Below are 17,465 nucleotides of genomic sequence, written 5' to 3' on the forward strand. Positions count from 1 at the left end.
GCTCTATTTCTCCATAATGAGGACGTTTGTGATTAGTTTTCTTCAAACTCAGGTTTAGGGAAAAACAAAACGCACCCATGGCATGTAGAGCATGTCCTTGAAACACTGCAGACAAGCAGGAACCATGGGACACAGCAGGGGGTTAGCTGGATAGCAGGAGGAGCAAGGGGACAACCACAGGAGGAAACAAGAGGAAAAAGATTAGTAAAAGCAATGGAATTAGGAGAAGCAAATATTCCTGGCTGGAAGATGTGCCCTGTGCACCCCATGGATGCTGGAGTATTTAGGCCAAGGAACTCGGCTTACAGGTCTGCTGATTCGTTCATTCTTTCACAAAAAAAGGATGTTTGGACATTAGAGAACTGATAGGATGACTGAATTGCCATTCTAATGAAAAACAACATGTATTTAATGCATATAAGTTCTCAGGAAAAAAAAAATTAAAAACTGAATCATGTTTATGGACTCCAGAGGGGGAAAAAGCGCTAACTGGGTCGAACTGGATAGAACGCTATCACTGAATTTAAGAAAGATGTTTCTTGCTGCTCAATGCCTCCAGCATGACAACTCTTGTTCTAGAAAATCAAGAAACAGGGAACATACACAACTCGACAAATTGAAAGCAACTTTTCAAAGATAAATTTGGGATTTCTGGCACACAAAGATGAGCTGCAAGGAGCCTTCCTCCCTCGTTCACATTCAAATCAAGCAGGTCTTTGTGCTCCATTCACTCCTCGCCTCCTTTCAAATCTCCTTCCGCGTAGCCATGGGAACCCCCTTGCGGAGAAGCCGCCGAGCGGAGCAAGAGGCCGCGCTCGGCCGGGGTGTGAAAAGGGGAGAGAGTCAAAGGGCACCATTTGGCTCCTGAGAAGGAGGATTCCAACCTCTGTCACCCTGAGAGCCGGGTAGCCATAGGAACGGGGCACGGACGACGAGCAGGAGCAGCCGGGCTGGACACACAACCCGCGGGAGAGCCCATGGGATGCACCGTGCTAGAGGCCACAGTTTCCAAATTCATGTACAAGAGCACCAAAATCCTCATTAAAATAGAACTTTAAGGACCAAATACCCGAATTCCTCATTGTTTCAAGTCCATATAAATCCATGACGTTAAATCACAATAGACCCCTGTGAAACTGGGCAAAGCTGATTCTCGGAGCAGACACAATATTTCATCTATTTCTCCTGCAAAGATACTGAATATGATTTTCCCCTGTGATTTGAAAGGCTCCAGAGACGCGCTCCAGAAGCCTCCCAGGTCAGTGGATATAATGCAGCTTTAGAAAGATTTCCATGGGACCAGTTCAAAATTTGCACTAACCAACAGCTCTGCAAAACATGGTACATGGAGTCAGCACTTGCTCTAGTTGCAGCAGATCTGGCAGAGCAGGTGGATATACAGCAGGGTAGCCTGGATCTCAACAGCCAGTGATGCATTAACTTCATCAGAATTTAGCTATGGTGTTTTTCTTGCACCTTGGAAGAAAAGACAGCAGGAGGATGAGGGATGAAGTGGATCTGTAAAACCACAGATGATATGCAAAACAAAAATATGGGCTAGTTTTTTCACTGTCTCTTCAGGAAGTAGGAGATAAAAACAGCAGGTGGCTCTTTCAGAAAGAAGATCCCCCCTCCTCACTAAACCCTCTCCAGTAAGTTCAATTAAAGGTGTCGTGGGAAGCATTTTGTGACTCCTCACTGCAGAAACTGGCAGATGCTAAAAGATCATGAGAGTTCAGGAGGAAAACAGATAAATTGGTGAAAAAAAATCATCTGTACATGCATTACTAATGCAAAGACAATTTCCAAGCCACAAATTGTTGGATGGGGATGTGCAGCGTGGAATATTGTGACACACTTGCCTCACTCTTCTGCCTTCCCATCCAGCTCCCAGTTAGCCACCACAGAATCATATAGAATGTATTCTTTAAAGGCAAATTTCATAGAATTATCATTGTTTTTCAAGTTAAAAACACTGAAGGATTGAACAGTGAATTCAGAATTAAAGAGCACTGTGTTCTGCAAGCGTTAAGGGTATTTTACAAGGCAGGGGTACTTAGCTGCAGTCCCAATCAGTGCTATAGGCAGGATATAAACAGGCTTGTTTTCCTTCAGCAAGTCACAAATCCCTTATGCACCTGCTTGCTATAATGACCAGGATACAAAATCAGGAATAAGGGAACACTCCTTTGAACATTAACAACATTTCTATATACTCTTGCTCTCAAACCACAGAGCACAGCAGCGTTGCAGCCATGCAGGAGTATCCCATTGACACAAAAATGATTCAAATCCATAAAAACCACCCTCACTTTCTTTAAAGTCACCATGAATCTCTCCCAAAACAAAGGACAAAATTGCAGCCATGCCAGCAAGATGACTGATACAAGCTCCAATGACTGCTTCTTGCTGCTTAAGTTGTTTGCTATTATTCTCTTGTTGAGGAAGCCTGTTGGGCTTTTCTTTTTCAATCAGAGTGTTCTAAAATAGGAAGCAACACTACATAACAAGAAAAAGAGAAAAAAAAACCCACACATCATTTTCAAGTGACCAGCAAAAGAAAAAGTGCTTCTTAGCCAAGCCAAAGAGCTTTGAAGAAGTCCATGGTTACTGGGATCACTGCTAACTTTTTGCAGGAAAAAAGCTCAAGAGGAATGACAGCTGGAAAGAAAACTAAAGACGTTTTAATCTATTATGTCAGCTAACAAGTTAAAAATATTGTTACTAGATAATAAGAATATCACAAGTATGTAGAAAGGGAAGATAACGGTCTTTATCTAGTAATTTAGACTAAACAGAAGTGGTAATTAATACTGAAACAGTGACATTGCATCTCACACACACGCTGTACTCCATCCTTGTATGGGCAGACTTCTGGAGTCATTTACCACAACTACATCCTTGTCCAAGTTGCAAATCCTACTAGAGATAAGACTAAGGCATCAAAACAAATAATCACCCGCAGCACTACAGCATATGATAGAAAAGAAACAAATAAGGGTTTTGCTCCATAGCAGATGAAGCTAAAAGGGAATCAGTTGGCTGATTTTGATTAATCCAGAGAAAAAATACATACAGAAAGATAAGGAGCGATGACTATATTCTTGAGGAAGGTAAGGGAGAAAATAAATAGCAAAAGCAGTAATCCCCGAGTGCTCTGGGAGAGCACTCTTGCTTCAGAACTAACATTTGCTGGTAAAAAGCTACAACAGACTACAATTACATTGGGTCATCATTGACTGCTCAAAATAAATTCATGTGTGTTCCATCTTTCCTACGGATTCCTGCTTAAACCTCTCACAGATGCTCCAGAATTAGCCACAATGCAGAGCCATCTGCCTCCACGACCCTGAAAACAGGCCTGCTGTGAATAGATGTTGATTAAGATGTACATCAGTCACTTTAATCATTACATAAAATGAATGTTTTTTTCATATGCTTGCAATAAACCTTTACAGTGAAGTTTTGTTTCCACACTTCCAAAAGAATAACTCCGAATGACAATTCAAATGCTTAAGAAAGTATGAACAAGGCAGCAGGGTTCATTTTCACCATGCAAGCAGCAGTCTATTTAACCAAAAAAAGAACATTTCTTCATTTTTTTAGTCTCACTAATATCTGCATTTTGAAAATATTCATGTGGTATTTTCTCCTCATTAACAAACATAAAAGATGAGGAAACAGTATTTCTGAAATGACTCTCCTGAGGAAGCCTGTTAGCCAAGCAAGGCAAATTAAAGCTTTCTAACACCTGCCGTCCTGCTTGGCTTTTTGAGCACCAATGGTCTACAGGCATAAGACTTAACCTTGTGTTAAACAAAAGTGCTCTTTGCTACTCTATTCTTTTATTGTGTGGTACTATAAAAGCTGCATCCAGTTTTCTGGAGAAGAGTGAGATGGTCTATGGAGGGAAAAAAAAATCTAGCATGCATTTTCTGCTAGTGTTATTGCTTTGGAGCAATTGTTTCAAAAGATTTTTGGAAAAAAACAAATATCTTTCCTTTTTAGCCTTAGCTAAGCCCCTAGTGCAAAAAAAGTGTGACAGAAAATGCAAAATGGAAGTGCAGATTAAGGTGGCTATGGGATTTCTACCGTTCTCTTTCCTCTGCATGTCCAAAAGTGGAAACAAGACGCAGTTGGAAGACTTGACTCAGATTTGTCCTGTTTCCACACCAGGATTCACAGTAACTACTGGGCAAGCAACTTGGGAGCTGGTAAATATGCATATCCATATGGTTTATCAGTGCATGAATTACACAGTGCAGTCCCCCTGTTGCTGCTCTTCCCATCAGATGTTTCTAAATGCTTTAATATTCACTGCATGATTGAGATTATCTTGAATTTTGCTGTATTTCAGTGTGAAAAGGATAACATTGATGGGCATAATATGAGACCATGCAAGGGCCTAATATGAGATATTCAAGAATTTGCATCCTTGGAAGCCTCATTTAAAAAAAAAAAAAAAAACTGTCATAACAACAGCTCTAACTTTTCCTAATACACTCAGGGCTTCTATCACCTTTGCACAACATTTGCCTCTTGCCCTTTTGAAGCCACATTTCAAACGGACAAACCTCAGGTTCTGTTAAAGCAAGAATTTCTCGGTACACTACTAGAAATGCATTTGGTTTGCCTGCACTCTACAGAAGCAGCTTTGTAATTTTAGTATCAGGACCAATATGGCGGTTTTGCAATTGAATGATCTAAAAACCTTTACGTGGACCTGGGATTTTAACCTTAGAATTACTCGGGCTGTCTGAGGTAGAAATTTAGGGTAGGTAGGAGTAGGAAAGTATGAAATTAATGAAAGAGTAGGCTTTAATTAGGTGGTGCACAACTTGATTTCCTAAGAGCATGTATATTTGCACTGGTTTGCAAGCATCATAAGCTTACACACTAAATAGTGGATTAATCCTTACTGCAAATTAAACTCAAAAATTATGAAGCTCTACACAATACCAGCTGATTAAAGCTTATTTTTGCACTAACTTTATGTTCTTATATATCTACAGCTTTTTGGTGCAGAATTGAATATCGAAAGCCAAGGAGAACTGCTGAGATTAGGATATAAGACACAGGAAAGGGGAAAAAACAGATGGAGGAAAATGGGTAAAAATGAAATTAAAGGGGAAGGAGTTAAGGATCTTCTTACATTCTTCCCATTCTTGTCTACTCAGGGGAAAACAGAAAGAGGTTTCCCATCTAAAATACCAATAATATATCAATATCCCATCTCATATGCTAATATGAAGATGGGAACAAGATAACTCCATCTTCTACTGATGTTATTTTTAGTCATAAGTTACTTTCTCACCCAGGTTCTTTTCCACTTGAAGTAGAAAAAATAAACTACTTCGAAGGTTCCAAGACTCTCCAAGGGGAGGAGAAAAAAATATTGCTACAAATAAGAAACTATGTTTTATAAATAAAAACTATATACGTATTTATAAATATATAAACAAACTTATAAATAATAATTAGATGGCAAGAGTACAGACATCTCATAGCAGGCACTTTCCCCTGCAACACACTTTGTCTTTTCTGCAAGAATTGGTACACCACTAAGTCTAGGAAAGAATATGAAGAAAAAAACCTCAGGTGCCTTCACATTTCTAGCTGATTATTTGGTGACAGAATCCATGAAATAGTAACTTTCCTTCTAAATATTTGAGGCTCAGTGACTGGATTTTTTTATATTAATCCAATGATTCCCAGCTGGTGAACCCTGCTCCACTGACAGGCCGGTTGCATGCAAGTCTGTTACTGCTCTGCCCTTCCAGCTCTCTCACACTGCAGGAAAGAAGAAATAAAAGAAGTCACTGTGGGATAACACTATTTTTTTAGTTCCCCCTCTGCACCTCCCACCTACACATGCTAACCACCCTCGCCATGGTGCATCCCTAAGCCTGTCATTTCTTTTTTGAAATGCAAAGTGGAAGTAGAAGTTGTGAGTGACTCTGAAATAATGATGCGTTATCTCCTCTGTCCAGATGGTGACTGTGCTGTCTCATCTCCAGAGCCTTTGACCTCCACTAAAATCCCCAAAGAAAAAGCTTCTGGATTCACCCAGAGGGACCCATTTAGCCCTTCACTGTATCTGCCTGCAGTCCTTTAAAGTCTCTTTGATCCCCAGCATCATCTGTGAGATCTCATAAAGATCAAGGTAAGGAGAAGGGAGAGAGAGCAGCACATTTAACTGCAAAAGCATTGGCAATCATCATATGAAACCCCTTCTTTTCATCAGTGACAAATATTTTAGTAATGTGCTCGCAAGCTCCAGCAGGCTACTGCTAGTTACTTATTCTCTGATAAAAATATTTGTCCACAAAAATTAAATTAAGGCAGCTAAAACCCACTGCTTTCTAAGCTTACATGTAAGCAAATCCTTCAAAGCCAGAGAAATAGGAATTCATGAAAAGGGGTGTGAAGATAAATCTTCACATTGTAGCGATGATCATCCCCAAGAGGGCTAAACAAGGTCAGACTCCTCAGGGGAGGAAGGGCCATTGAGCTGCTCCACTGTCACCATCCAGCCCAGCACGTGATCTACATCACGCAAAGGACACGGGGCAGCATCACGGTGTGGTATCATCCCCACAATTATCACCAACACGTCCAGAATAAAGCGTTAACAGCAGAGCTAGCGCAGACTGTGCTAGTGTAGCAGAGGAGTGGCCTGTTTAGAGCTTAAGGAAAGTTTTCAGAAGACCTTATGCCTAACAGGATGGTGTAAAGCACGGATCAGCGAGGGAGGAAACGCAGCGTGCCGGGGCTGCTGCGGTTCCTGGCGTGCAGGACTGCCCTGCAGGACAGCTCCCGGGCTCGCAGCTCGGCCAGGAGCTGCTCCGAGGAGCGTTTGCCCTCGAGCTCTCCGATACTCGAGAGTCACCGGTGTGTTAGTTAACACCTGGCATCAGCAGGCAGCGCTGCTTGTGGAAAGGAAGGGATGTGGAAACCGTTGGTCTCAACTCCAGCCAGGCAGATGTTGTCGGAGGTTGCACCAGTGCAACTGGTGTTTGGTCGCAATCAGGAGGAGTAATTCCCTTAAGAGATACTTGGGAACAAAATAATGGCTGCAGGCCCCCACGCACACAAATCCCTCCCTGCGGTCCTCCCAGATTAAGGCAGCTCCTTCTGATGCGGCACAGCAGGAAGCTTAAGGCAGTTTCTCCCTTCTAGGATTAATAAAGGCAGACGTTTGGATTATAGTATGGATCGCCATATACCAAGAGGGAGCAGAGATGTAATAGTCTATTCTCCTTCGCTTAATCAAGGTGGTTAATACCAGTATTGCTGGAACTACACAAGAAACCATTGCTAAAGTGGATTACTAACCTCTGTGTTAATTTTGAAGGAACTACATTAGTTTAAAGACTCAAAAAGGCGACTACAGGTATTTCTTGAAGTCTCGAGACATCAACAAGTGAAAAGTTTTCAGCAGTTCCTTCAACACAGCCATGAGCAGTATGGAGAGATGCACGTTTTGCTTATCGAAGGCAACACAGCAGCTGCAAAAGTTTTCTTTTTGCTTCAAGTTTACTCTTTATTGTAATAGAAGCTTTTAGAAAAATCTTTTTTTTAATATGTAAAACAGATGAGGAAACAATGAAAACTAGCACGTTTTATACTAACATAGGTGTCATAAATTATGTTTTAAAGCACTCATACTGAACTCCAGTAACAGGCTTTTTCCCCCTGCAGTTTATATGCTAATCTTGGCTAGTGGCACAGCGTGTACACCCACAATCAAAGCAAACAAATTTTATTATGAACTGCTGCTGAAAAGTGCCAATGAAAACTTAATTACAGGACTCCTCTCCCCCAGTACACAAGATTAAATCACACTGACTTTGCTGCCATGTCCTTTTGTGTGTGGAGAAAATTAAGTAGTGTTATTTACCCAGAAATATGACTACACAGGTTTTACCTGACCTCATTCGGTTCACAACGTGAGTATTCCCTCCATTCTACTCGAGCTTGAAATATAGGCTAAAATGCTAAATGCTAATCCTTCTTACTACAAAGTACGGGAGAATCTGGGTTAATTTGAGGAGTTAGAATATATTAATGCAAACCTGTAGTTTTTCTTTCTTTTTCTAGGGCTTTGCCTGGGGAAAAAAAATCCTGGAATGGAGGTGCAGGCCTCTGCACAGTGAATTTAAATGTACTGACAACAGCCTTGTATTTCTGTGCTGCATTCCGGAGTCGCCTATAGCACATCCCCAGGCTGAAACCACTGGCCTATACTAAATTGGCAGTAGGGAATACTACATATGCTCCCATTAGTGTTTATAGGATATAATACCAGTTGGCCTATGCTACATTTAAAAATTACCTTGGCATCAAGAAGATTCCCTTTTTTCTCTCCTTAGCAGAAAGCTATTTGGAAAAGATAAGAACAATTATAACAATCACTCTGGTTTGGACAGAGGGTCTACATCATCTACCTCTGTGCTTCCAGCAGCGGCCATAAACAGACTATTAGGGAGAGCGAGAGGGATATTTTGACAATTCTCTGAAATTATTTGGCCTAGCAAGCAACAAAAGCCAAAAAAGACAAGATAACTTCTTAGTAATGGCCAACGTTATCAACAACAAAAAGTATCATTTTCTTTAAATCCTTAGCGTGCTTACATGTGGAGTATTGCGTGCCGTTCTCATCCCTGCATCTCCGCAAGGACAGAGAGCTGGAAACAGTTCGGAGAAGGATAACTAAAACCGTTCCTGGAATGAAGCAGTTCAATTGCAAGAAAAAATCCCAAACAGCTGGGACTTTTCTAATTGGAGAGGAAAAGCCTGAGGGATAGAACGGAGGCTTCCAAAATCACAAATGCAGCAGAGGAAGTCAATGCAGAACAATATTGCACAATGCTAGAACAACAAGGGTATTCAGTGAAACTAGCAGAAGACTGGTTTAAAATAAGTTGGAGAATAATCCTTCTTTACATCGCTGCTCGTGAACTTCTGGAGTTTGCTTTCACTAAAGGATTAGGTACGTAGTATTGCCTTCGAAAAATAATTTAGACAAATTCAGCAACAATAGGCCCATAAAATCATATTATAAAGGGAACAGACGTGGATATATCCTCTAACACTCATAATTCAGTAACTGTGGATACCGGAGAAGCACAAGAGAGGCAGGAACAGAACAAAACCATCCAAGTCCAAGAAAACATGCTGACCACTACCACTGGTCTGAAGATTATTATTTCCTCCTGACATACCTTGTACTTATAAAAAAACCCACATATTTACCAGTTTGAATTCCCTCCACTGTTTTAAGGCTCAAGGTACAAAATCATCTCACAGGGATCTTTACAATTCCTCACTCTGGTTTGGCCTAAGCTTTAAGGTGTTCACAATAGTCCCAACAGACTTTCTCACCTTATTGCGAACTGTCTTCTAGATCATTTATGCATATACCTCCATGAGATACTTCCAATCTTAGCAATTGTCTATTCTTACTATGACTTTCTTATATACATTCAGGATGCAAGTTTTAAAAAAATATTTTCTGGTCAGTCAAGTAGACTATTAGCTGGATCACTGTTATCCATGTTTGTCGAATCCCAAGACATTTGCAAGGCAAGACTTCCTTTTGCATAAGCCTCACTTGGCTTTCCCAAGTAACTGTTATTGAGCAGTTTTTTTAGTTGGGCAAAACCAAAACAAAACCCCCAGGTCTCTGAGGTGTTAATCTGGTTATCTTGGTTCTTTTAATGCCCCAAGTTCTACATTCCGAAGAAGAAATGAACAATTTGTCATATACCTAATTAAAAAAGGAGAAAATGATTACACGTAAACCCAAGGAAAGCTTTTGGAGATGATGGTGGCTAGTAACAATATTATAACAAGAAAAGTACAAGTATACCAGCTTGCCAGTCTGGATATAGGACAAAAACAGGTTAACTAAATTGACTTCAAGACATTAGATCTACTTGCAGTTGGAAAAAAAAAAAAAAAAAAAAAAAGGTGTATTGGTAAATTACCCATCTCTTGTTTGTATTTCATTCATGTCCAATTTTTGCAGAGTAAGAAAAGGCCAAATGCTACCAAACCACTGAAGAACATACTACTCAAAATGACAAATCTTTTATTGATTGTTCCGTATGCATTTCTTTCTGGTTTGTAGTTAGCTGACAGCATTCAAAATATGCGTTCTCCATCTGTCTAAATATTTAAAGTAACGGGCTAACACACAAGCACATCCAGAGTATTTCACATTCAGTTATACCAAATTAGGCAAATTCTGCAGTCATAGAATATTTTAGTATATATTACAATACATCTTTTCTAAGTAGTATTTGTTTATATATTGAAATTATGTACACATCTTTTGAATTTCTGTTACAAATTAGCCAATTAAAGGTTTAAAACAAATACTGGTGAAAAAAGTAGATGGAATCTTACCTCCATTGCTAATGCAGCTGTTTGCTGGTCGTAATGGTTCAGAAGGTTAGGCATAAAGGTGGTGTTGTAAGGCAGATCCTGGCACATCCGCAAGATGATCGGCTCGCACGAAAATAAGCTGTGCCCCCTTGTGTGCCCAACCAAAACATCCAAAAGCCAAAGGTAACAGAACATCCAGCGAGCGGCCATCCTTCCACACGAACGGGGCCAGTTATGGAGCCCAGTCAGAAAACGCTTTTAATGCCTCACGTACCTTTACACTTCAATTTAATGCCAGTATTTATAGTCCTTCTTTAAGGCTCTTCAAAACTTGGATGCTCTTTGTATACAACACTGTTTGTGAAGTCCTGGTGATGTGTTGGAGGCAGAGGTGTGAAACATCTTGCTTCTTCTTTTCACATTATTATAGAGTAGGTATTAGGTTAAGACATGCAGATGTTTATCCACATTCCCACACAACTGATTCCATCCTGACTGAACAGCAGCAGCATTAAGTTCTTCTTTTGTTAGATGGCCTGAAATAAAAAATGGAATACAATAAAGAGTCCTGTAACTTATTAAGTATTTAACGCTAGATCATCTGCCAGACAAATTGCTTGAAATCATCAAGTGTAAGAAACAAGTGAAAGATTAGAAGGTCTCTTGCCAAGTCTTAATTCCAGTTGCAGATTTTTTTTTTCTTGTGAGGGGAAAAAAAAGTGGTGTGCAGTAAAATTTATCTAAAATGGATGGGAAAAAGAAGAATATATTTACTATGAAGTAAATATTAAAAAAAAAATAATACACACACTTTAAATTTAATCAAGTGATAATTACAGCTGTTGACCACATTGAAACCACACTGTTTATGATTCAGCATCTCCACGGGTACATTCACCACGATAGTATCTTTAGTTGCATGGTCCCATAACTTCTGCTGAATAATTATAAAACAAAAACAAATCACTCGTCGCCAGCACCAGTACACAAGTCACAACTTGCAGCATTGAAGACTAGTGTTTTGCCCAGCACGTCGCATTCACAGCTTGGCTAGCTGTCCTTAAAGACAGCTACTTTACTCACACACAAATCCTAGACACAGGCTGGCCACAAAATATTAATATATTGGCCCCCTCTTAGCACTTTCTCTTTGCTATCAGCAGTATGGTGTCTATAGAGACCACCCTAAAGCTGAGGATAAGCCAGAAGACAGCAAATTTTGACCATCCCTTTCTCCACACACTGTAAGATGGAAACTGCAAAGGTGGCTATTTATGGTTGTTCTGCCAGTTCCTTAATACCTATAGAGCCAATTTAAACAGCAATCATTGCCTAGGGCTGGATCTGCACTTTCTCAGCAGTAAGGGGCTAGAGGTAGAACAAGTAGAACAGGGACTCAGCATATTGCACCAGTCTGCTGGAAAAACAAACTTGGGAATCCCAGGTGAAAGCAGCAAGAGCAGCAGTCAGTGCTGAAAGAGTACAAAGAAATCCTTTTCTTTAGCAGCTTTGTCTTATAGCAGTGAACCTGCAAAATTCAGCCAACTGCTTTGAAAATAATAATAATAATAATAATAATAATAATGGGCTGCATTAAAAGGCAGCAGATTTGGAAATTCTGTTTGAACCAGAAAACCCTAAGCACTCCAACAATACTCCCAAGAGGAAGCAATAACTAAATTGAACAGACTTCCAGTCCTGAGTAATTGTTCTCCGCAGACTTTTGAAAAAAGAAAATTCTGCAAGTCAGAAAAGAAAAAAAAAATCTCCTTTCCTTAATGCAAATTTAGTAAGACATAAAAAAGAGTTGATTGTCAGACCCCTCCTGGAAAAGTTGTATCAGCTGCCCCCAAAAAGTTGTATATATAAAAACACTTTCATTTACACAGCCGTTCTCATGGTGAGGAAAGAATATACACCAGCCATTTCTGATGGGATGTGTGACAATGATTTTGACTGCTACTGTTTGAGACTGGCTGTCAAAAACAAACAGGAAAACAGGACAAAGACCAAGGTGCTAAACATAATGAAGGTAATTTACCTTCATTGACATGTTGCTTCCAGGCTGCTTAGTCCCTCCCCGCTATCGACAGGGACTCAAGTATGTAAAGGAAAGAACACGAAGAGTAAAAACTATCCCAAACCTAGGAAAAATATAACATTACAAAGAAAGCAAAAACAGAACTTTCTAAACCTCAAGCTAGGCAGTAGAATCAAGTAGTATTGCTCAAATCAAAACATCTTGCTTATATATTGAAGCAAGCAAATACTGTTGGGAAGAACAGACAGCACATTTAAATTAAAAGATGAAAATCAGCCACACTACTTAAGTCTGACCATGCCTGATTTTTATCCAATTTTGCATTCACGTGCCCCTCTGACCGAAGCTGCGCCCCTTTGACCGAAAGAAAATCATTCCTCAGATTTGTTTTTCAACACTTCGGTGCATCTTTAAAAAAAAAAAAAAAAAGACACCAGCTGTTCTAGCATCCAGGCAGCACTCCTTAACCCTGAGGCTTTCTGCAGATTCTTACCTCCTGCTCAGAGTATTTCAGAGTATTACAAATTAGAGTCACAACAAATTCCTGCTCAGTTTTATTCAAGCTACCAACCCCCTTTATCTGGTGCTCTGATTTTAAAAATGATTCCCCCATATTCACCAAAAAAAAAGGTTTCACATCAAGATTTTTTTAAATACTTTGCCCATCAATTCAAAAAGACTATTCAATAGTTCAAGTGAAGCAAACTTCCAATTTGCTAATTTTGGATTAGCAATTGCTTCTTTAGCACAGATCTGTGGTCCCTATAACTCAGAGGCCACTCCAGCAGTGATTAATTAGATGAGGCTTCATAAGAGAAGTTCAAAAGCAACAGAAGATGATCTGTACCCACAGCAGGAATTGTCTCACCACAAACACTGGGTAGATCCAGGTCAGGATCTAGAGCCTGGTCACTTCTTAGGAAAAATTCCAAGCACACTTCATAGAAAGCATCGTATTAATGACATTCACAGCACAGCGACTCCAAACAAATCCACGAGTCCTCTGACTTTCCCACACCTTGGACTGAGAACAGACACACACCCAGACTCAGCAAAACATTACAAGGTAGGTGGGTGATAGAAGGGAGGCAACAGTCCTCACCGCACCTTATTTTACACTCAAGATCTTACTACTATACAGTAGCATAGAAAGAAATAAAGGTAATATTTACTAGAGCCAGAAAAGGACGTTAAAGTTCTAAAATTCAGTCACCCAGGGCCCCTTCATGGTGAAATAAAAAATGGGTAAAATTCAGAAAAATAAATAAATAAATAAATAAAACCATAGTGCAAAAGTCAAAAGAGGCTAAACTTTTGCTTTCTAACGGTTTGGCTCTAAACTACTGTCAAACACAGATAACCTAATAATTTATGTAGACAAATGAGTGCTGTAATATGCAATTTTTAGTTTCAGGATAGCTTTTTACCACAGATCCAGTTTTGTATGCTCCTTGTTTAACCTCAACATGTGAATTTTTGTGGTTATTTTTATATGTGTATATGAAAACAAAACAGCACAAAAACATATTTCATGACACTGGGGATAAAAGAGGAGGAGGGGATACCAACCTATCTACCCCAAGGCAATGTTTAAAAAAAAAAAAAAGCTATGGGCAAAAAGGGTAGGAAACAACGAGTTAATTAGTGTGGTTATGGATTTATATGCTATTTGTATTTCTAGAAGCCCATCCAATTTCTGCTCTAAAAGCTAGACTAAGACACACATAGAAGATTATCATAAAGAGTGAAATTCATAAAGTGAAAGGGTTGACTCCTACAAGGGAATTTTTTTATAAAATGAATTTCAAAGTTACTATGGGGGCAGAAGAAAAAATAATGAAAAGTCACCTGACATCAGAAAGAGCATATGTAGCTGAATATATTATATCTTAAACATATATAATGTACGTTTAAACACATAAACATATATTATATATATGTTTCAACATATTAACATATATTATATATATGTTACCTGTCCCAGAGAAATGGGATGACACAACAAACTAGATCGTTCCTGTAAAATGAGGGGCATGAGGGGAGATTGTCACCACCTGGTTCTGCTCATGGAAGAAGAAGAGCTCCCTGCACTGCATCCTAGTGCAGCCCATCCTCACCCACGTAAAGGCGGAAAAGGGGAATAACATCTTCTCCTCACTGCATTCCCATTAATGGGAAAGAAACTCCAGGGCTGTGCTTTTGTTGCTTATTAAGGGAGAGCTCCCTTATAACACATCGTCCATTGTAATTGGGAGAGGATGGAGGGACATTTCCCTGCTTTTCCATGTGTCCGCACTCCTCGTCATGGTGCCAGGAGGCAGGATGGTGCAGAGCATCTCCTTTCTCTTCTCTCTGCTCCCAGCTCCACTGCAGCAGGGAGTATGGGAAGGCAGAATCCTGTTCAGCTGAGCTTCTCCATGGATATAGAGGGAAGGGAAAAAGGACTCATCCCTCACTCATCTTCGGAACAGCAGGGGTGCAAGAGGGAGCCTCTTTTTGCATCGTGAAGGGGGACAAGATGAGCATCATCTTATTACAAAGGGCAGGGGAAGAAAGCGGGAGCCGGATGGATGCAGCATCCCAGCCTCGGACTGCATATGCCAAGGCAAGGTGGAGGAAGCAGAGAGGAAGCTGGCTGGCATCCCTGCGCATCCTGAGCATGCTTTAATGGGGGAAAGAAGGAAGAATTGTGTGCACAGGGATCCCCTTGGATCTCCTGCTGCATTGCAAAGAGGGGGGAAGGAAAGGAGGGTGCAATGTGCCTGGAACTAGCACTCTGAGTCCCTGCAGCACTGCACAGGGAAGGGGCCCTTGCACCGCCGAGGTAAAGGCAGGGGAGCTGGGGTGGGAATAGCATCCCTTTCCTCCTGGAACACTGTTGCTGCATTACAAAACAATACATTCACTAAATAATAAATAAATAAAGAGGGAAGTGCGTGGGACTAGCAGCCTCCTGGGTTCGCTGCAGGTGGAAAGGGGCGGAGGAAGCCCCTTCCCTTAGGGCCCCCACCGCACTGTGAGGAGCAATGCGGCGACAGACTGACCCCTTTTCCCCTCGCCGGTCTCCACCGCAGGAAAGGGAAGCGGGGGGACATAAAGGAGCAGCATCCCCGGCCCTCAGGCGCCCGCCGCGCCTCGGCCCCGCTCGTCCCCACGCCCACAGGCCGCTTCACCCCCCGCAACACCGCCCCCAGTACCGGGTGTTTCGGCGTGCGCCGAGCAAGGAGAGGGATAAAATGGGGAAAATAATAATAATAAAACCCAGCATCCCCGGGGATAAGCCGCGGCCCGGCCGCGCCGTTACCTCCGCGCGGGGGTCGCGCCGCTCCGCCCGCCGCGTCTCCCCTCAGGTGGCGGCGGCAGCAACGGCCGCAACGGCCGCGCCCCCGCGCGCGCCCCGCCCCCGCGCCGCGCCCCGCCCCGCCCCGCCGAGCCGAGAGAACCAATCAGCGCCAGGGACGGGCAGGTTGCTAGGATGAGCCGAAGCCCCCCCTCGCAACCCCATCCCGGCGACGAGTTTTGATTGGCTGCCGCCCTCCTGCGGGGGGGGGAGGGAGGGACACCGGCCGCGGGAAGCGGTTGCCATGGCGACGCGAGGCGGCCTGGTGGGAGGAAGGAGGCCTGGTGAGGGCGAGGGGCGGCCCGGCCCGGCCCGGCCCGGCCCGGCCCGGCCCGATCCGGGGGGAATGTGGGGGGGTACAGGGGAGCGTGTCCTGTGGGAAGGGGCCAGGCCCCAGCACGGCCCTGCCGGGAGGAGGGAGGCGGGAGGCGGTGCGGGGAGCGCCGGAGTTGCCCATGAGGTGATGGTGGCCGGGCCGGGCGGTGGATACGATATGCTCATTCAGTATCATTAACATTAAAGGTGATTTTTTTGCGCTATGAGCTTGACCCACCTGGTAGGGAAATCTGTGGAAGGATTTCTATTGCCTTCAGTGAGATCTCTGCGCATCCCTCAGACAAGCAGCTTGGAAACACCATGTGTGCTCAAAAAAATAATTATTTCCTCTGCCTTTTCCCCAAACCTCTTTTTCTCTGGTATTTATTATACCTGCCACTGACTTGTGTTTTTTTTTTCCTAATATTATTAGGAAAAGATTAGATATTATTAATATTGATATATTATTAGGATATTATTAGATGCTTCTGTAGTTCCCTTTCTTGCACAGAGAACCAACGTTTGCCTTGTATATATTTCAAGCTTGTTAACCTCATCTCCTGTCTCTTGCTGTTTGGCTGTGCTTCGGATCAGCTGAGCTGGATGAATTTTATCCGCGGATACGTGAAGAACCAGCTGGAGCAATCTCTGGAATGTTATTTTGGGCAAGGAGTCCAAAGATAACGACTAGTGCTGAAGAGGAGTGGGGCCCCAGCTGCAGACCTTGACAGCCCCTGGTGCATACACCACACCGGCCACGTTTTAGTTTATGCACATTTTTATGGACATTTTAGTGCATAAAGCTGCTGCAACCCCTACAGTGTGCCGCAGATTCCTGCTTGGATCGGCGTGATCCGAGACTTTTGGAGAAGGAAGATCCTGCCAACGACAGGGACATTTGGTGTAGGGAAGACAAGGGCAGATTTCACCTTTGGCAACAGACAACCATGCTCAGTAAACCAAGTCTTAGAGGGTCCGTGAATAACTTGCAATGCAATTTTTAAGTCAGCTGTGTATTACAGGTAAGATAATCCCAGATTTTCCAACTCTCCTGGCTACATCACATGGAACTGAGGATCTCCTTAATGGAAAAGCTCACTGGATCCCAGTGTACACCACATGCCTTGGAGGAACCCAAATAAAACGTGCTCTAAAGTGACGCTGCAAGGCCCCAGCTTCACCAAAGAATTTGTCCTGTCAACCCAGGCTGCTGATGCTGGGTATGGGTTTGCTGCTGGATTGCTCCCTGCCTGTCCCATGATGCCGGATGCAGTTGGCAGGGATAGCAGACTGGCTTTGCCATGCGCCTAAATCTCGGCTACACTCACCTCCTACCCGGATGCTCCCTGCCTTTGCAGCCAGCTTTACCCATCTTGTTTC

At 42.3% G+C, this 17,465-nt stretch overlaps 1 protein-coding gene across 1 annotated transcript in view; it reads right to left on the minus strand.

The window, feature by feature from the left end:
* The window catches only part of FZD3 (frizzled class receptor 3), a 37,635-nt gene extending 21,844 nt beyond the window's left edge, over window positions 1-15,791 (minus strand). Inside the window, exons 1-2 of the mRNA XM_088534346.1 lie at window positions 15,735-15,791; window positions 10,411-10,925 (exon numbers count right to left, since the gene is read on the minus strand). Coding sequence (XP_088390472.1) covers window positions 10,411-10,599 — 189 coding nt within the window. The 5' untranslated portion in view covers window positions 10,600-10,925; window positions 15,735-15,791. The remainder of the gene's footprint in view (window positions 1-10,410; window positions 10,926-15,734) is intronic.
* Between the last annotated feature and the right edge of the window lie 1,674 nt (window positions 15,792-17,465).

The sequence above is a fragment of the Tinamus guttatus genome, unplaced genomic scaffold (genome assembly GCF_059628265.1).
Source record: "Tinamus guttatus ecotype Peru unplaced genomic scaffold, ASM5962826v1 Tinamus_guttatus_pri_ptg000548l, whole genome shotgun sequence".
In the NCBI taxonomy this organism is placed as follows: Eukaryota; Metazoa; Chordata; class Aves; order Tinamiformes; family Tinamidae; genus Tinamus; species Tinamus guttatus.